Consider the following 21389-nt stretch of genomic DNA (forward strand, 5'->3'; position numbering starts at 1 on the left):
GGTCACTCACCTGTTCCTTCAGGGATCACTCCATCAGAATAAGTGTACACATAGTATGAACCTTTAGGGTGGCCCCATTGAGGACCAGTATTCAGTGTGGGCGTGGCACCCTTGGTGCGTCGCCACTCCATACTCCGTACTGTTTGGCTGCTAAATATCCACCCACATGTATCCTTTTCAAAATCGCAGCTGATGGCAAGTTTTTTCTTAGAGGTCACTGAGCACCCTACAATAAATATGACAGACCTGTTACCATCCCATATAAAACTAACACTTTTTTTTGTCTCTTAGAGCTTTCTCAGAGAAAAAAAAAACAGAAGGAGGTTCCTAGGACTCCATCCTATACCTGTGCCAAAATGAGAAATTGCATAAATATCTGATGAATTAATTCAACTCTGGTTGACATCTTTGTTAGAAGCTAATAAAGTGTTTAATTTTCTATGTGTATTTCAATAGAAAAAGAGAGAAAAAAGACAGATCTAGTGACATTTTGATGGAGCTAAGGATGCCATTTTCAACTGAACAGTTCTGTTAATTACTGTTCTGGACCCGTCCCTGCATTTTTCTCTAGACTTGCCCATGATAACACTGTATCAAAGTGACCATTGGAAGGGTAATATTGGTTTACGTGTCTTGTATTCCACTGTTTATAATAATTCTATTAGCCATAAGAGCACATTGAGATATATATGCTATAAAATGTGCAATATGGCCCAATAGATAAGCTAGTAGAGGGAGTTCTTCGACCAAAATCTGACCACCCCTGAAATCCCATTTATGAGATTGATCAAATTACAAAAGAAAAAGTTCCTTTTTAATCAACAAAAAAAAGGAGCAATGTTCATAAAAAATGGGGTTTAAAAAGGCCAGTTTTTATGGTAGTTTTATTTCCTTTTTTTTAAATGTTTTAAAAAATTTTCCTATCTCTAACTTTGGAATCAAGATGCACATTAGACAAATGTTATCCAAGTAGCTTTCTGGAGATCAAAGTTATAATCATAAACCTGGCGTTAGAATTGTTGTTAAAATGCTCTGATGCGCAACACCGTGCGCAAGGCCATAATTGTCACATGGTGTCAATATTGTGACATGCAGCTGCTGATGGCGTCTAATAGTCTGGTCTGCTCTCTCAGATCAAAATTGATCAGACAAGGTGTGCCAAATGCAAATTTATTATGAAAAGCATAATGCTGTTAGATAACACCTACAAACCATTCTAAATTTACGGTACCTAAATGCAAAGAAATTATAATTATTTGCACCTTCCCTGTGTGTTTACATTATCACAAACCATGCTTTATAGTTGTTTTTTAGCTTAACTTTTTAATTCAAGATGAAACAAAAGATAACATACATGTATCAATGGCTTTATTCCATTATGAACTTTTAAAGGGCTAACAAAAACTAGGGTTGGGAACCATATTAACTGAAAGAGGTATCATTTTTTTCTAGTCTTTGAATTTTATTTAAACCATAGAAACAAAGCTGTATCTTTAGTTAAATTAGAATTTAGCAAAAATCACAGACTTGATTGTTTAGTACCAATAATACTTACAGAAAATTGATGTCAAACTGTGAAAAAGGAAATTAAAACTGAGGGACACTACGTATTTACCACAAAAAGTGTTGGTAATTGCCTAAAAAACTGTTAGCAAAAAATAAAAGCTTGTTTAAAAAAACACAAAGGGACATAAGAAACAATTCCAATCTATGTAGAAAGCAAAGTAATTTTAAAAGTATGGGTATTGATTTCAATAACAAAGGGCTGTAAAATGAAAAATTACTGTAAAAAAGCAGTTGTTAATTGGAGTTATTGGGCTGTTAAATGAGAATAGTTATTAGAACAATTGTTTGCTAACAATAATTAATTTTCAAAGACTGTGCTGATAAGCAAAGTGTTTTTTATCTCCTATTTAGAAGAACCAAAAGTTATCCAATATTTATTGGGGTTCCTTTTAGACCGAGCAGCAAGCAATATCTGATGCCACTTGTAGTTTAAGTACAACATGTGCTTTTTATTTGCATTGTAAGAAAAAGCAAACACTTCTGATTGTCTAAACAAGAATTCTAATCATGCTCTGCTTTGCATCAATAAAAAAACTATTCAAATGGGAAGGTCTGTATGTATACCCTTTCAGACAACCATTTTATTATTCTAAAATGCTTTTTTTGTTAGACCTCTTTAGTCAAAACAACACAGAAAAATATATTTTAGCTACATCATATAAAATGAAAAAAGTGTAATAAGTTGAATCAATCTTCACTTTAAATTTGCCAAGCAAGTTTTTTTTTAATTTACAGATAAGAATCAAAAAGCCAAATTGAACAGTCTGTTAATTCTGTGCAGCTTTTTTAAGTATTTAAGTGCATACTTATCCTTATTTTTCTCAGGAATTAGCACCCACTGTTCTGTAACCTTCTTATTATTAAAAATTCACTCAGGCGTTAATAGTTCTTTTGTTAGAAAAACGTGCTTGGCTTATGGCCTAGTAAAATTGTTTTTATCATGTCAAAAGTACCTGTCATAGAATAAGATAATGTGCTAGTGTTTACAATAACATACCTGCAAATATGTATTTCATTTTTGAATACACAGAAGAAACAATAAAGTTTTTGGTAGGGGAATTTGTAAGCACAAGGGAGGCTGGATTTATAACTTCTGATCATGGCATCTAAGGATACACCTTTGGGCTACTTCAATTATTATTATTTTTTATCTTCACAGCTCAAAATATTGTTTTGTTGTATGGTTGTGGGTCCAGCGATTCCTTACTTCAGTAGCAAAAAACACAGAACAATAGGGAGTGGCAGGGATGTCCGGCAGGTCTCATAGCATAGATTTTTTAAACAACAGTAAAACCCCAATAACTCAAACTCACAACCAAACAGACTTTAAGTTCCCTAGAGAGCAATTTTCAGTAATTACGACATGGATAATTTAAAATCTTTTCATTTTCCCTTGAGAGTCTAATTTTAATGGGTTCCTTATATTTTAATAATATCATACCTGTAGCTTTCCTCGAGCGTTGCCCTTGGTTACAAATACTTGAGCAAGATGACCAGTCAGACATTCTCCAGCCATACGTCTGATATTTATATTTGACACACTGGTTATTGAAAAGAGCGGTCTCTTCTGAGCCATCACAGACACTACTGTACACCAGTACTCTGACCAGCGCCTGGTTCACCCCCTTTTCCAGGAATAAGCCATCGCCCCAACCTCTATTCACAAGTACCATATAGCCAAGTTTTGATCCATCATTTCTACTTGGCATCCACATGCGAATTTTATTTTCATTGTAAGCATAAGTCACCCCGCCATAACCATTAGTGTTATTATCGTCAGACTGCACAGAGCCTTGCCCTAGAAATATAGAGTGGACGTTCATTCCAGATAGAGTTTTGACTTGGACAACAACATTTTCAGGAAGTTGACCAAGATTATGAGATATTTCCTTGAAAGAGAAACCATCCAATTGTGATTTTAATCTTGTCCAATTTGACTGGAATGCCGGAACTGGAAATTGATTCACCCAGATTTTCACATTAATACGACACCTCGTCTCAAGCTGCTCATACTTGCCGCCACCCCAAAGATCATTTAGAAGTATACAGCCTGTATTGTTTAAGCCTTGGCTAGGAATCCATAATCTTACTAGCCTTTCATTAAAGGCATAGATTACCCCTCCATAGTGGCCAAGGGGGTCTGAATTCTGGGATGTGGAAATGGCAGGAAACCAAAAGCCACCATTAGAACTAGAATGGCTTTCAGGCGATACACGGACTACTATTCGATCGGGAACTTGTCTAAGCCGGTGGTCCACCTCGCCATAACTCCCTCTAACTGTACCATTGCCAATAACAGTATCGATGTCAAAATTAGGTTCTGGGCCTTTACCCCAGACCTCAACGAAAACATGTGCTTCGTTCAACTGCTGGGCGTTTTTCTCTCCAGCCCAGCCATCTTTAATAAATACTATGAAGCCATTTGGGCTTGTTGGCGCCCAAACGCGTACAAATTCAGAATTGTAAGCGTAAATAAGGCCACCATATGAACTGTGTTGGTAGCTTGCCTGGTTTGCGCCAACCCCATTGAAACAAAACCCTTGGTTGGGTCCAGATTGTGGCTTTGCGTACACTCTGACGAAAAAAGGATCAACCGCTAAACCATGTCGAACTTCCTTAAACGATTGCTGTCCATTTTGCGACCGCAAGGTGAAATTAAACTTGAATTCCGGCTGTGGAAATGTGGCAAGTCGACCGCAGTATCGTAAGCTTTCATCAGAGAACACAAACGGAGTTATTCCCAACAGAAATAATACTACAACTACAGAGAAAGGCATAAATGTGGCCTAAATTGCTTTTCAACTGGGAGCATTTGAGTAGAGTTTTTTGCCGTTTTTGCCAAGAATTCTTTCAAACCTTCTAACACGCTCACGGCACGCGGATAAATGTTATGACTTACAAACGAGGCAAACTCGAGGCTAAGTAACCTCGCTGTCAAATTTCCGGTCATCGGAAAAACTCCGGAAGGTTTTGAAAATTCAACGTCTTCCACTCGGTATACGAGCTACTCACGATTTTAAAGACGATTATTTCGTCGATCCCTCGGAAGGACCTCGATAGCGTTAGCGTGACGCCATTGTTATCGTGGTCACGGTGTTTAGAAAACAAGATGGCGGACACTGTTGCTTCTTTTTACCCATAAAAGTAGGTAATGATTATGGTGCCTTAATCATTAATGTATGGATGTTTTGTTTGAACTCTCTAAAGCTAAGAGGCGTTAGGTTTTCCCTAGCTGTGATTTTTGTCTTTTGCCTTTATGGCTGTTAGGTTTGTCTTAGCTGTTATTTTTCTTTTGCCTTTTATGGCTGTTAGCTAAGCAACCAAGACTTGCCGAGGATAAATGTTAATTGAATTTAACTAAACAGACTGGACGCAACCAATTTATACTGTTTAATCTACGATAAGTATTGACGTTACTATCAAGTTATGATCCTGTTAAGGTAAACTCATATGACAAAAAGAAATATATAGCCAATTATATCAAATACCCCTATCTGCATATGAATAAGTATACCAGCCGCGCTGTCAATAAAGTATTTAGATAATTTAACCTCCTTTTCTTACTGTATACAGTAGAAAAGTCATAAAGCCCCCCTACTTTTGAAATAGCCAGATCTCTCTGAACATTTTAAGGCCCTTTTGTCGATCTATTATTAGATATAATTCTCTATCATTCTCTCTTTGCGATGCAGATCTTGGCCTGTAAAAAGTATTGGTCTACAAATGTCAAATCTTGCTTTTATAATCTTTGAGAAACTCACATTGACTTATAAGCCACCCTTTTCTCACAACCAATTGTCACTAATCATGTTTTTGTCATTGTTAACATGGCTTTCATTAACTTTCGGAGTAAGCGGTGGATATTGATAAGTAGGGGGTGGAAGTCATTTTATCTTTTTAGTTCAAATTAAACTTAAGTTGACTATAAAAAAAAGTAGCCTGCGCTTGGTGGAAAATAGCTGGCGCTTCCGCCGGCGGCCTGGGCCTAACAAAACCCTTGATTAATATGTTGGGATAAACAACTAACGATTCCTAGGAAATTATTATGTGATATCTGTGGTTTTTATTATGTGCTCTTGAAAAAAATCTATTTCATAGGGGTCCAACTTGGACCCCGGGGGGTATTCCCTTATATGGGCTATACGGAGACGTGCCGCTGGACAGGGTATGGTTTTTGACCTCCTAAACAGGGTATATATTTCAGGCCTCTCTGTCCTGAACAGGGTATATATTTCAGGCCTCTCTGTTCTGAACAGGGTATATATTTCAGGCCTCTCTGTCCTAAACAGGGTATACATTTCAGGCCTCTCTGTTCTGAACAAGGTATATATTTCAGGCCAATCTGTCCTAAACAGGGTACATAATTTTAAGCAAGGCTGTCCTAAACAGGTTTACCAATTTGGATGCCTTGCTAAAACTCGTAACGGCTGATACCGCCGCCGATTTGACTGCCTTGCTTGCTCTAAATTCAGGGTGTTGTCCTGAACAGGGTATGGTTTTTCAGAATTTTTGTCCTAAACAGGGTCAGGTTTCAAAAACCCCAACGGCACCCCTATACCCAAACATAGGCCGAGTACCCCCCCCTAGGACTTGGTACATGGGGGTAAGTGTTTTGTCTACCCTCCTACTGTACTGTATATCAGATACATCATCAACCCCCCATCGCTTTTACCTTATTATGTACTTACATGATAATTATTTTGTTCCATAGCCTTCATAATATGAGCGGTGGTTTGGCCCCTAGTAAGTCTACTGTATATGTAGGAAATCTTCCATACTCGCTGACCAACAGTGATCTACATAAGGTATTTACATGATACTGTACATGTCTCACAGGCAGTTATTGGTGGCACAGTTCACAGAGTGCCATTCGGAAAGAGTTTCTGCAGCACTGGACCCTGGTTGATTCCAGTTTCAAACGAGAGTTGAGTTCAGTTGAGCTGTGTTCCATGGTCATTTGAGAGTTGCCCGAGATGCCATTTTATGCTTTTTATTTGACCAATATCTACAGTATCTTTTACCCCAACCCTGTTATTAAGTAGTAAACACATATAGATTTAGATATAGATTTGTAGTTGTTAAACAAATACACAAATGATTGTGCACTCAATTTTCAGGACTGTAGCCAGTATAAGGCAAAGCAAAACACTTGCCTTAATCATGATTTAGAATAGTGATATAATTGATCATTTATGATACACTTAGGGGTAGATCTACCTTTTAGTTGAAATGGGCACTTTTAGTTGAAATGGGGACTTGATCCAATTACAATTGGAGAAGCATGTAAGCATCGTTTCCTTACATTTTGCTTTCTAACTCCCACAGACACAAATTTCCACCTCAAAGGGCAGTTTCATTGATAGAATTTGTTCCAATTAGGCCCAATTCATACGTCGCTCTTTTGCTATGCCAAACCTAATTGTTTGGGTTAGGCACATGAACAATTCCATGTCTGAAGCATTCAAGTTCTGTATAAGGGAATTCAACCCCCCTAAACCTTTACTCTGCTACTGCCACTTCTCCTAGCCTTCTTCTATTTTCTGTTTTATCATCTTGGCCATACTGTAGTCATGTTATTGCCTGGCAGGCTTTAGTTCTCCTTTTTTATTTATTAAACTTATCAGTTTATATCAAACACAATTATACGAGTCAGCCTTAAGTTATTATATTAAAAAAATAAGACATTTTTCTATTTGCAAATGTTTATCAGTTTATATCAAACACAATTATACGAGTCAGCCTTAAGTTATTATATTAAAAAAAAATAAGACATTTTTCTATTTGCAAATGTTTTATCAGTTTATATCAAACACAATTACACGAGTCAGCCTTTAGTTATTATATTAAAAATAATAAGACATTTTTTTTCTATTTGCAGGTCTTTGAAAGATATGGAAAAGTTGTTAAGTAAGTTGATATATAACATTTGATGCAATTTTTGAATTATTTCTAAATACTATTTTGGTTATACATGGTCCTGGAGAAGAGGGGGCACTGCTTTAGTTGTCACAGATTTTGGAAATCTTAGCTTATAATTTTGTATTGAATTGCCCTCTTTGCCAAACACCCTGTGTCCATTACCCCTCCCCCCTCTCCTTCCCCACCTGACATAGATCCAATAGAATTGCAACTTGGGATTTTTAGAGGTGTAAAAACCTGGCCGTCCTGTCTCCCAAAAACCTAGCTAACCAACCTGTTTTTGTGGGACGTTAAGAACCACTGAAAAAGGCAAAGTCCATCCAGTGTCTGTACTTGGCCGCAAAACCAAAAGGGGCATGAACATACTAACACTCTCTCATCCATGTAAACTGCGTCGCAGCACAGTGCGCCTTATATAGCAGTCCGAATAAGACCCAAAGTAATGTAAATACAAATAGTTGTTTATTGGATCATTTATGGTAGAAGGATTTTGTTGTTCTTATGTACAGTGAAGCATTTCTTAGCTAGCAGGTTAACATCAAAAGACCATTAAGGTTGTCACAAGTATAAGAAATGATTCCCGATAGATTAGTCATATAGTAGTCAATATTCTAATCTCTTTATAGAGTAACAATCTTGCGTGACAAGGAGACGAGGGAAAGTAGGGGCGTGGCCTTTATTCTCTTCATCGACCGGCAGTCTGCTCAAAATGCTGTGGCCGCTGTCAACAAAAAGCAGGTTTGTGATTAAAAAAAAAAAGATAGATAAGTGATGTTATTTTATCAAGTTTACTTCCGCAAATACTGTGCATATCCTCAAAGCTATTAACTCGCCAACGTTTTAATGCTCTGTATTAAAATCTTGTTTACCCAGATGTTTGGTCGCACAATTAAATGTACAATAGCAAAAGATAATGGGCGTGCGCCAGAGTTTATCCGGAGAAGGGACTACCCGGATAAGTCTCGGTGCTATGAGTGTGGGGTAAGTAAGAAAGTCAGTCAATCAAGGTGTATTCAATAAGTTGAATAGCACTTGCAAACAATTTTAAATCAAGGTGATGAAGCTATTGGTGTTTTTCTAGAAATTATTTATCTATGTTTGCCTATGCGCAGCTAGTACCCTGGGTACCAGAGTCTCGTGCTTCACACCGACAACACGAGCCGCGAAGCGGCGATAACGAGTCAGTAAAGGGCGCATAGGAAACGAACGAAGCTCGAGACTCTGGTACCCAGGGTACGCAGCTAGCTGCCATGTGTGAAAACTCACTTAGCTTTTTTTCTACTTTACATTTTTTCTTGCCTTTCAGGAGGGGGGGCACTTGAGCTATGAGTGCCCAAAGAATATGCTCGGGGAAAGAGAAAGGCCACCAAAGAAAATAAGGAAAAGGAAAAACAAAAATGACAGGTAGGATATCATTTTTTCAAATTAAATTTCTCAGCATGATCCTTCCCCGCCATGTGCTATTGTGTGTGAAAGTTAGATTTCTAGTTTCTGCACCATTTAGCGGCTTGTATTTCAAAATGACATGCCTTTTCAGTGGCAAAATTAGAATGGAACGAATGCCAAAGAGCGATGAAAGAATGAAATCTTTAGATGAAAATAACCCATTTCTGACACTTTCTGGCCGTATGCCGGAGCGTGCGCGACCTTGGCATGATTTTTTTTTCGCTTTTTGTACGTTAAACGGTAGGGTTCTTATACATCGATTCAAAATTTTTAGTATGGGTAGCATATGGTTTAAATATCTGTCTTCGACAACGCTAGTAAAATTCGAGCTCTGATAGGTCAAAAAGAATTCGGGATTTGAGTAAATATGCACATTTAATGTCATTGCGCATTTTTTTTTTTTGTACTAAAATCACATCGCTTGTTGCGCACTTTTTTGTTCGTGAGACACAGTGACGTCATCGACGGACTATCAGATGATAGGCGCACTCAAAAATGAGATCTATTTGTTAGTTGGATGCATCATATTTTGATATGCTCAAATTCCCACATTGCCTATGACATATGGAAAATTACCTTATTTGCAAAAAAAAATGTCTCGTAAGTTGGAAGTCCATGGAACAGATGCTCATTTGCATAAGCCACTGTACGGCGTCCTCGATTCCATGCGACGCCATTTTCTGCCATTTGTCATGACGACAGGCCACGCTTTGACGAAGGCGATGTTTTGCGAAGTTTTATTACATTTATAACATTAGATAGTATGCTCGCCTGTTATACTTTTTTAACAAAAAAATATCAGACAATAAAGTATAAGGGTCAACTTTTCTCATGTTAGCAAATCAACTTCCTAAGAAGTCTTAAAATAATCAGATTTTGGTGATATTTTGAAGAGAACGAATCACATGAGAAAAGTTCTAACTGACTAAATTTCACATTTTCGGTACATCCAGTCATAAGCAAAGTTAAAAGCCAAGACTCGCGGCATAGCTAAAACTGTTATTTTACTAAATCTGAGTACATATTTCCACCTGGTTTTGAAATTACCACAGGTAGCCCAGGCTCACGGCGAGTGTAGGTTTCAGAGTTTGTCTGAGCGAAAAAATTTGTTGAAATAAATATTCTGATTTGAAAATAAAACAGTAGTTTGACGTTGCTTCTGCCCAATCCCGCCAATATTTGTCATTCTAAGTTGTTTTAGCCGTTGCAAATTTTTCCTGTCGCCTTCTGTATACAGGACAGGAAAAATGGTCCTGGAGATTTTATGCTAATGAGTCGAGCATGATTTTTATTGTAAATTTTCCTTCGCAATAAATTATGGTGGTGAGACACCGAGAGAGAGGGTAGAAAAGCAGCTAGAAACATCACTTTTGGTACTCCGAAGAAGGAAAGCGCCAATTATATGATAGTGTAGGCTGTTTCATTTGTGAAAGTTGTTTTACCAGCTTTTCAGCAAGGCGATTCAATCGAATCAAAATGTAAACATATTATCAATTATTTTTGCTATTAACCAAAAAAAAAAATACTTGGTTAATAAGTTCTCTATGAAAAGAGTCATCAAACTGTCAAGTGACCCATAGTCCCTAATTTGTCAGGTTAAAAATGGGTTAAAAATGTGGAGAGTGCCTTGTTTAAAAACTAATTTAAACCACGTAGTGCATGTTGCAGTGCTCCAAAAGGGTTAGTGAAAAAAAGGTTAATAGACCCTTTTTTTTAGCTATGGTTGCAAATCAGACAGCCTTTGTTCCATCAACCGTATGCTAGATCCAAGGTAAAACCCCGTGAGAAAACTAAGAGTTTATCAATGACAATTAATTTTATAATTGTAAATAGAAGCTTTGACCAGAATGGTGTAATGCGCCATTAAAATTGTTCTGCGTTGTTGTGAACAAAATGCCACAAATTTTAGTGAAGGAAAATGCAAATGAGCATCTGTTCCGTAGAACTGTGGGAAATTAAATGAGCACTAAACTCGCCCTGATGGTTTTTCCTTCTTATCAGACAAGATGTCGATTTTAACGAAGAAGAGGAGGAAGAAGAGGAGGAGGAACAAGGGGAAGACCCATACGAGTCCAGTCTCAGCGCTGCCATAGAAGAAGCGGCCCGATTGGCGGCCCAAAACGAGGCTGACCGTGCTGCAAAGGAAGGTCCTGGGGGCAAAAAGCGACGAATTGTCAAGAGTTCGTACCTAAGCGACGAAGAAGAGGAGGGAGACTAAGGCTAGTTACGTGTTGAAAATCGATAACTCATGTGACCTGAAACCGCTGACCTTCGAGTACTGAGAGCAGACAGTAATGACGGTAGTTAAGTTTGTTGATGAAATATCGAGAATTGCGAATGGCTAGGAATATCCTTGTGACTAATTTATTTTTGTGATTCGGACAGCGTTAGATAACGTAGTGTACTCGGGCAAAGCCCATCATTATCAGGACGTGTAAAGCCAGTCACAGAGTGTACAAAACATGTCACATTCCTTGACTAAGAAAGACCAATCTACATTTCCGGGAGAGCAACCGTGTACCGGTATATTGGAATGTCGCTAGCTTACCTGTAGGCTTTAGATGCTGTTTTCGGCGAGAAAAACCCTCGAAAACCCGAAATCGTAGCTCCTGACCGCCATCTTGGATTCTAGTAACAAAAGATGAGGCGCCGGAGGGGAGGGTGGGGAGGACACAGGTACCATACAGGTAGGCTAGAATGTCGCTAATCAAAATAAAAATCAATTTTTCCAGAACCGCGTGGTGCTGGAGACAAGTCTTTTTAGACCGTAGAGCATGATGGATACGCACAGCAGTGCATGATGGATACGCACAGCAGTGCATGATGGATACCCCGTTAGCCATTGGGCTTTGTGAATAATTAGAGAGCAGATGACGTTTCATTTCCCTGGTAAATAAAACCATTTAAATATCGTTGAAAGCTAAAATAAAGTAAAATAAAGTCTCGGCTTATTTTTTACCACCAGCCTTTTTTACTATTATTATATATACTATGGTATCCAAGGCTTAAGAAAATGGTGGTATTCCAGCTGGCGGAACCGCAAGCTACTGTTTTCCGAGCTTATTAAAGTTTATTTGAACAAACTTTCACCCCCTACTTATCAATCTCCACAGCCAACTTAGTGGAACCTCTCCTTTCCATGTTTTGAATTACTTTGAGGTATCCCGAGAATGAAATCATTCTTACATTTCTTCACGACGAATCCCTGTTGCCTTCATAAAAGACAGTTCTGTATTGCTATACCCAGTAGACACCATGAAAGAACTTGCAGAATAGCAGTTCTCAGCTCATTATCTCTCGTACTGTTTAATAATGTGAACGTGCTGCCAGAAGCTCCGATTCATTTTAGATTTCTTTTCACTCTTGAGCTCTTTATTTACTCTTTACTGCAGTTGCCATAACTAAAAGATGTTCTTTTTATTTATTTTTCTAGATTTATTATATTTCTTGAACTCTTTACTATTGTTACTAGCTTTATTCTTTAGCTTGAAATCCGTTGGGCACGAGACTCCACAAACTCATGTCAAACTCGTGTTATTTTGAAACAGCATTTTTTCCGAAATTCTCAGACACCTTGCCAGTAAGATGACATAAGAGGGATCTATTTGCCCAAATATAATATTGGTCACGGCTTTAGTAATCTGGACTGAGTTAACAATAAGAAATATAAATAAAATAAGATATGGATTCTTAAAAAGAAAGGTCTCAATTTTTTGCAAAGACCTCTACTTCCTGTTTCCTGAGTAGTGTCCTCTATTGAATATACCGCAAAATTTCCACATTTCGGTGATTTTCTTCTTTTCACGCTTCAGACAAGTCTTCAATCACTACCGGATGGAAAAATTTTCAAAGAAGAGAAAAGTTAACCTTATATTTAAGAATAAACTGATTACTTTACACTAAAAAAGTGTTTGTATATCCAACGAGGTTTATTTACCGTGAGCTTGTCTGCGTGTGTTAATAGTCCGTGTTTTAGTCCTAAGTGCTACCACGTACTACTAAATGTGTTTGCTATCCCACTACCAACCAGACAAACTGCTGTGTTTGAAAAAAAAAAAAAAAACGTTAATGGACTTTGCTAATGGTTTGAGACTCTCCACCCAGCCCACACAGTTATCTATGAAAGGTGTAACTGAATTTGACTTAATTTTCTAAAAGAGTGTTATCAGAAAACAATTCAAAGGATGGTCATTGTTGCTGATAGGAGGTGAGTTTTATGTCTTCAACTTTGAAAGAGTTTACCCTATTGTCTTCAACTTTGAAAAAGTTAACCTTATTGCAAACTTTATTCACCAAATGCTAGAAAAATGCACCCAAATCCGTCCCAACTATAACCTAGACCCATGATTAATCGGAAACGTTTGAGCTTGGTCATTCTGAACGTTTTTTTTTTTTCTGAATTTTCTCGGAGTTCAATCTGCATATTAAGACTTTACGTAAAGCTCGCATCCACTTCAATAACACCTATAACATATATATATATATATATATATATATGTATTTAAGGATAAAGCCAGGATAAAATGTGAAAACAGTTTTTAGTATTCTGATATAATAGAAGAACGAGAAGATGCCCTTGCCCATTTTTCATGTACAACCAACAATAGCTTCAGTGTTTGATATTTTTTTGTTTTCTCGGCGAATTCAAAGGGAATCTGCCATTAGGATGGGCGGAAACTCCGCAGCCGCCTTTTAGAGTACGCACATTGGAATTCGAAGACTAGTAAAATAATCCATTGTGGCAACGAACTGTGAAAAAAATTAAGAGGTCGTATTTTTCAATTTGGAGCGACACAAATGTGTGCAAATCTGGATACTCAGGTGAAAAATATGCAAGCTCATCAGTAGATATTTCCTTTGAAATCCACAGACAAGGTGTTACCAAAATTACTGAATCTAAATTTGAAGAAGAATTGAAGATAGCCATTGACCAACAAGGCAAATGACTATTCAAAGAAACCTCATATTTCCAGCTTCCTCCTCGGCAAAAAACACCAAAGAAACCTAAAAAAAAATGACCGTTTCTTTGAAGAAGAACTGATGTAGGTAAGTGCAAATTGAAGTCTGAAAAATATTGAAAGACATACAAAGTTATTGTGTTTGCAGTTGTTTTTAACAATCAATTTCTGGCAACCTGCCCTCTTAAGCCGACTTCATCTTTATCTTTTGAAATTTACCTAAACTGAGGGAAAGCGTGCATACTACCATCTTTTTAAGTCTTCTCATCCAGAAGCCATCTTTGTGGAAATATTAATTTACCATTAATTTAATTTTATCAGTGTTTGCGTGCATTTGCATTGAATACGGCTCATGGATAATTCGACGTTTGAACTTAGCGTAAGTTTATCCAATTAAATGAAAATTGTCGTTAAAGCTTCTCTTAAGCAGTCGATGAAAATGCTTTCTCACACTATTTTTCTAGGAACACAAAACAGGGGGACTTTTAAAGATGTGCTTATATAAACTACTCTCAATTAGATATTTATAGCCGAATTTCGTAGTTTCGCGACCATCGAAACTAAATAACCTGTCGGGAAACAGTATTTTCCTGTCTGGAGAGAGCACATAGTTCAATGCACTATCTAAACCAATCAATACCTTTCATGTATTAACTTTACCATTTACTTGTTTACGCCATACTCAATCATAAACCTTGTTTGACTGCACACAAAAAGGAAATGGATTGGCCAAGATAGTGTGAGACGCAAACTAGAGAAACAAGAAAAAACATTCAAACGTCGTATTTGTGTCCTATGTGTGCCCTGGGTAAGTAAAAACAATCTTAGTAACAATTTGGTTTATCAGGATTGAAATTTGGTTAGCATAAGCGGGTCTGACTTTGAAAAAAAATTAGGAAATCACTGCTTTTTGTTAATTAAGACTAGACCGTTGGAATTTGGTAAAAACGAAAAACCAAAGGGCATTATGATGTCATTTATCGATTGAGACTTTAGTTTTGGACATTATTTCTGAAATTAAGACTTAAAATATATTTAATAGTTTAGGTCTATACCAGTTAGTTAAATTTACCAACAATTAAAACAATCTACGATTTGCTCTTCCCGTAGCTGTTGAACGCAGTTTTCGGCTGCTGATTGTCTGATGTCTTCCTATAGAATTAAACGGACTGAAAGGTAAGACACAGTGCTACCTCTGGTAAATTATTGTTGTACCTCATTACTAGCGGGCAGATCTCCTTGCTTTTTAAACTGATACCAATAAAATGGGTAGCGCGTTAATAAAATATTGATCTTTTTATTAACAATTAACCACAGTCAAGAGAGCTCTCCTGTCACAGTTTAATGTAATTCAAAAACCAATGAGGGTTTAGGCTGACGCTGCTCCATCGACAAAATTAACGACATTTCAAATATTTGTATTTTATATTAAAATGGTGCGATTGTCCAGGCATTTTTAAATTCCGTTTTGAAATCATTCTCGATTTTATTTTCGCCTTGTTTTTAGCGACTGCCAGGTTCAATGACAATATACATACAATAATTTATTTCCGTCTATCTACATCTACATTGTTAATCCACAAAGGGGTTACCATCACTGTGGATATAAATTAATTGTATAAATAAATACATTAATTAATTAATTAACTAAAATAAATAAATAAATTTAAAAAAAAAAAATAAAAAAAAAATAAAAAACATAAAATAAAATAATAATAGAAATAATAATAATAATAATAATAAATAAAAAATAAATAATAATACAAATAATAATAAGGCAGAATAAAAATAATAATAAGGCAGAATAAAAAAAAAGATTAAATAAAGTAAAAAGATAAAAATCGTTTAATCGTTTAATCGTCTATATTAGAATCTGGCAGCTTCATCGTTTGTTGAAAAATGCAAAAGTAAACCGTTTTATTAAAGAGGTGTGCAGACACTTGTCCAGCCGACTAAAAGACACTGTCGACTATTTTCTTTCACTGGATTTTGGGTTTGGAAACCGTTTAGATATTTAACTTTAGTCTTTACCTGTGTCTACGTGATTGATACTAAAAAAAATGCTTTTTCTTAGTGAGATCGTTTTTTCGCTGAATGTCGAATGTTTGTAGGTGGCGCTACCATGATGAATGAATCTTCAAGGATATAATAAAGTAAGCAAGAAATAAATTGTTGCTCTCTGTAGCCAACTAAAAATCCACGGAATTGAAAGGAATACGAATCGTCGAACTTTCAAGGGCGCTAAAAGAAAAACTACTTTTTATGAACGTTTATTTAGGATTCCTGCCTGAATAAAAGCCTTGAAAGGTAGTTTACGATGGAATACGACATATCCGTAGGCACATCACGTTCTTCAATGTTTAAATTTGCTTTTCGAGTGGTACTCCTGTGGCTGAGATTGAACTGCGTTACCTCAAACCAGCGGATTCACAAACCAGGTGACGTAATCATTGGTGGTCTGACGTCGCTTCATAGACGTCGCAGTCTACAGAACAGATGCTCATTTGCATAAGCCACTGTCCGGTGTCCTCGATTCCATGAGACGCCATTTTAAGTCATCGTTTCACACCGATGAGATAACTTATCAAGCTTTCTACCTAGCTCAATGATAATAAACCCAAGCCTGTACTTGAGCACAACTTTGAAACATTTCAAAGTTTAGCGTGAGCAATTTTTCTAGCCGAATTCTTTAAAAAAAAATTTTCAGGAAACGCACTAAAATATTGATATGGTGAAAAAGAGCTTCTGATAAGAAATGCGACCGAACAGTCAGGGGCGTACGCAGCCTATAGGCCTGCAGTCACTGGACTGCAAAAACAATTGGCATAACAAGGGGAAAAATCAAATGTTTACTCATTCACTTTTATGTACGTAGTTTTATATATATGATGAGGATAAAAACTATAATTTTCTTAATCATGGTAGTCTACAGACGATTTCCAAACATATTGTTATGTCGTTCAGTCCTATTTCAGATCGAGGATGACAGAAAATCATGTAATATTCTCAAAAGTCTGACGCATTGACGCCAATTTCAAACCCCAAAGCTGGAGCTATGAAATCTTCACGGGGATGCGGGATGAGGAGCCTTGCCCTTATTCTGAATGCTTTGACTGCAACTTGTTAAAATCCTGCGTACGCCCCTGACAGTGCATTTGGGGGTTTGAGTTAGAAGGCTGTTTTGCTCAAGGTTTCTAAGCTGATCGCCAAACTTCGTAAATCATTCACATTAACATGATCATTTCTTAGAAATCTTGAAGATCGGACGTATTTTGTTCTTTCCTTCACTAAAATTTATCGCACTATTGTTCACAACTACACACAACAATTTCAATGGCGCATTACGCCTTTCTGGTCGTTTAAAGCTTCTATTTAAAATTATAAAATTAGTTGTCATTGATGCCTGCCTAATGACCTCTTAGTTGACTCACGGGGGTTTACCTTTGATCTAGCATACGGTTGATGTAACAAAGGCTGTCTGATTTGCAACCATAGTTAAAGATGGGTCTTCTAACTTTTTTTTTCACTAACCTTTTTAGAGCACTGCAACATGCACTGCGTGGTTTAAATTAGTTTTGAAACAGAGGACTCTCTCGATTTTAACCGCTTTACCCTAACAAATTAGGGACTATGGGTCACATGACAGTTTGATGACTCTTGTCATAGAGAACCTATGACAAGAGTCAAAAAGTTTTTTTTAACGCAGTTGCCATGCTGGAATGCACGGTTACTTGTTCATTTTATTCTTTTGCTATTTACGCACGCTTCTACGGCTAGAAAACGGATTTAGTCGAGACTGGGTGAATGACACACTTTTGAATTTATCCTCCTAGTTTTAACGCGTTAGGATCTGGAGCCCATCTTTCACACACCGAGAGTTTATTAGTTGGAGATTCATATATTGTACATGATTTTCATAAAACGAGTCTATGACAAGGTGTACCAAAAATGTTTTTAGAAGCAAACATAATTATTGGCTGTTGTTGCATGTCTATGCTATTTTAATAAAAAGGACTTATTGCTCTTAACAAAGGGTGCTACGGAAATCAGACCTCCCAGACAAATTCCTGAAGGAATTCTTATCAAACGTCCAATACAAACTTTCCAGCGATTTCCACGCCTTTTCGAGATATTTAGAACATAATTAGATGCGTGCTTTTGCGGTTTGGAGAAGGTAAAACCATGCAAACTCGTAATCATTTAACATATTTAAAACCAGGTGGAAATATGTGCTCAGAGTTCACTCAGATTAAGTAAAATAACAGTTTTAGCTATGCTGTGAGTCTCGGCTTTTAACTTTGCTTATGACTGGATGTACCAAAAATGTGAAATTTAGTGAGTTAGAACTTTTCTCATGTGATTCATCCTCTTCAAAATATCGCCAAAATCTAATTCTTTTAAGACTTCTTAGGAAGTTGATTTTCTAACATGAGATAAGTTGACCTTTATAATTATTGTTATGATATTTTTTTGTTTAAAAAGTATAACAGGCGAGCATACTATCTAATGTTATAAATGTAATAAAACTTCGCAAAACACCGCCTTCGTCAAAGCGTGGGCTGTTGTGAGCAGGGGTCAAAACGTTTTTCACCACTGGTGACAACCACTGGTGACAACCACTGGTGACATCCACTCGTGACAACCACTGGTGACAACCACAGGTGACAACCACTGGTGACATCCACTCGTGACAACCACTGGTGACAACCACTGGTGACAACCACTGGTGACAACCACTGGTGACAACCACTCGTGACAACCACTGGTGACAAACACTCGTGACAACCACTGGTGACAACCACTGGAGACAAAACCACTGGTGACAACCACTGGTGACAACCACTCGTGACAACCCCTCGTGACAACCACTGGTGACATCCACTCGTGACAACCACTGGTGACAACCACTCGTGACAACCACTCGTGACAACCACTCGTGACAACCACTCGTGACAACCACTCGTGACAAACACTCGTGACAACCACTGGTGACAACCACTGGAGACAAAACCACTGGTGACAACCACTGGTGACAACCACTCGTGACAACCACTCGTGACAAAACCTCTCGTGTGACGGCTACTATTTGAAGACCGTTCCTGACAATCGCTTATTAAATACAAACGTAAAATTTAACTCATTACTTTAGCACTATAAAAAATAGCGTAATTATTAATTTGCTTCATTGTTTAACAATTATAAGTTTGTTGTCGGCATTTATCAGCAGCTTAGATTTTTCAAGGCAGGAAAGAAATGTCATACCATAAACATGGAAAGTATATGTGTAATTAAATCCTTAGATCAAATCCTTATACTCAACTTCGTGTTCAATTCTATATTATGAGAAACATGAAAGTAATAATAAGTTTAATTCAACCTCTCGAAGTATAGACTGGATTACAGGTGAGTCAGAGATACAAGTAAGCACTACAACAAAGTACAATTAATTTAAATGTAATCTGCATATTTAAAAGTAACGAACTCGTTCAAACGACTCGTATTAGTAGGCCTCCGATACGATGTAGATTTATACCTGAGGTTATACCCTGAATCATGTGTAATGCGACGCCCTTTAATGATAGGAAAAAGAGGATTCTGTGGTTTGATTCTGGAAACGAACCGCCGGCATGCAATATTACTTCGCTCGTGCAACGTTGGAAGGTTTGCAAGCGTGAGTGAACCTTCATAACTACGACCTGGGAAAGTAAATGTTCATTTCATACTATTTCATTCCTGTTACCTAAGTCACTTGGTAACGAGGTTTGAGACCTCGAGGGGTAATAGAAATACTTAAAAATAGTAATGTTTTTTTTTGTAAACTAAAACTCGCTGCGGGTTAAAACTCCACGGGTTTCTTTGGTATTCTGTTTAGTATCGCGGTGTTATTTACATACATTTATGGCGCCTGTCAGGGAATGCGGCGCTTATTCATTCATACTAAGATATGGTGAGGGGTGAAAATTTATTTATAATGAGGCTGTCAATACATACTACAGTGTATTGCCCCAATTACGGGCGGTTTTTGCATTTACCACCATAACTTTATAGAACACTTAGAATAGAACACTTTTGATATTTTTCCAGTAACAAGATTAGACGTTAACCTAATAAAATACTTATAATATATTTACATATTTTTCAAGTTTAGGGCGCCGTGCTCGAAAAGTATGGGTCACTGATTTGCCCTAATCCCGGTCTTCGATCCCGATCTTTCATCCACGTTAATTGCATTGAGATCGCTTTATTTTCCTGGAAGAAATTAACAGAATACCACTCGTGACAATTGGCTTTAATTCGATAGCAATTGATCCGAATCAAACTAAACTCATATAGATGAAAGATCTTGGTAAGATCTCATCCACGATAATTACATTGAGATCGCACCAATGTCCAGGAAGAAATTAACAGAATACCGCTCGTGACAACTGGCTTTAATTCGATAGCAATTGATCCGAATCAACGTCGCAGAAAATGGCGTCGCATGGAATCGAGGACGCCGGACAGTGGCTTATGCAAATGAGCATCTGTTCCGTAGACTGTCGTGGAGTGTAGGAGTGTGGGAAATTTGATGTGCCTGCTTTGGGAGTCGCCGAGGCTATTGTGTTCGCTGTCGACGAAATCAACCGCGATGAAACATTTCGCAAAATACCGAAATTCGGATATGACATTCGGGACTGTTGTCAAAGTCCTATTCTTGCAGCAAAACATGCCTTCGAGTTCGCAACTCTGAACGAAAACGCAGTTGTGGCTGCAGAAGGTTTTGTGAACGGTACATTTAACAACTCGTCTCATTACTCGAAGGAATTAAAGGGGATCCTAGCCGTCGTAGGAGGACTAGTCTAGCGCTGTCGATATCGCCTCTGTTGCAAGCCTTGAATATTCCTATGATTGAGTCCCTGGCAACGAGTGAGCAATTGAGCCTTGAGCTCTACAAGGACTATCTCCGAACCATCCCCGCCGATGGAAACCAGGCGAAAGCAATCGCCGAAATCATCCAGCGATACGGCTGGCGATACGTGGCCGCCATTGCGGAAGATGACACTCTTACTGTCGCAGCTCGGCAAGAGCTCTCGCCCTTGAACGAGAGGCAATATATTCCAAGAAATTTTGTCTAGGAATCAAGGAGTTTATACCACAAGGACATTTGGAGAAAGTTTCCTCTATAGTGTACAAACTTAAGACACGAAAGACGGTTAAAGTGATTGTGCTTTGGGTATACTGCATTCCACCGGAATGGCGGTCTTGAAGAAGGTCATGAGGCAAGGCGTGTTCGACAGGACGTGGATAATGATCGAACCCCTCGCGATGCAGCAACCAGAGTATCTTGGCGATAACCTCATTTCTAAAGGAAACTTTATGGGTGTCCTCCCAAGAAGGCGAGTCTATCCAGCATTCCATGCACACATTCAGAAAAAGACGCCCCAAAATTCCCGCCCCAAAGTTTTTTTTCAGGGTGAAGGCGAATCTCTATTATGGGGTTATGGGAGAATAGAATGTTAA

At 37.7% G+C, this 21389-nt stretch overlaps 2 protein-coding genes across 4 annotated transcripts in view; one reads left to right on the forward strand and one right to left on the reverse strand.

The window, feature by feature from the left end:
• LOC5509903 (multiple epidermal growth factor-like domains protein 6) overlaps positions 1-4472 on the reverse strand; it is a 29998-nt gene extending 25526 nt beyond the window's left edge. The window contains exons 1-2 of one of the 2 annotated variants that reach the window (XM_048721694.1): positions 3008-4471; positions 11-226 (exon numbers count right to left, since the gene is read on the reverse strand). In XM_048721694.1, the coding sequence (XP_048577651.1) occupies positions 11-226; positions 3008-4343 (1552 nt within the window). In that variant the 5' untranslated portion in view covers positions 4344-4471. Of the gene's footprint in view, positions 1-10; positions 227-3007 lie in introns of both variants that reach the window. The other variant, XM_048721695.1, reaches the window with a different exon arrangement.
• An 85-nt stretch (positions 4473-4557) lies between these two features.
• LOC5509908 (zinc finger CCHC-type and RNA-binding motif-containing protein 1) lies at positions 4558-11889 on the forward strand. Of its 2 annotated transcripts, none has more exons than XM_001630351.3 (7): positions 4558-4710; positions 6278-6371; positions 7445-7473; positions 8112-8223; positions 8359-8466; positions 8792-8889; positions 10933-11889. In XM_001630351.3, the coding sequence occupies exons 2-7, from the start codon at positions 6288-6290 to the stop codon at positions 11147-11149; spliced, it is 648 nt and encodes a 215-aa protein (XP_001630401.1). In that variant the 5' UTR covers positions 4558-4710; positions 6278-6287; the 3' UTR covers positions 11150-11889. The 2 variants fall into 2 exon arrangements, with proteins under 2 accessions (XP_001630401.1, XP_032234818.1); XM_032378927.2 differs by having other exon boundaries at positions 4632-4714.
• Positions 11890-21389: the final 9500 nt, after the last annotated feature.

This window comes from Nematostella vectensis, chromosome 14, assembly GCF_932526225.1.
Source record: "Nematostella vectensis chromosome 14, jaNemVect1.1, whole genome shotgun sequence".
NCBI lineage: Eukaryota > Metazoa > Cnidaria > Anthozoa > Actiniaria > Edwardsiidae > Nematostella > Nematostella vectensis.

Coding starts and splice junctions, on each gene's coding strand:
- LOC5509908 (XM_001630351.3), top strand. CDS start 6,288: ATGAGCGGTGGTTTGGCCCCTAGTAAGTCTACTGTATATGTAGGAAAT. Junction 8,224..8,358: donor CCGCTGTCAACAAAAAGCAG/GTTTGTGATTAA, acceptor TTGTTTACCCAG/ATGTTTGGTCGCACAATTAA. Junction 8,890..10,932: donor AGGAAAAACAAAAATGACAG/GTAGGATATCAT, acceptor CCTTCTTATCAG/ACAAGATGTCGATTTTAACG.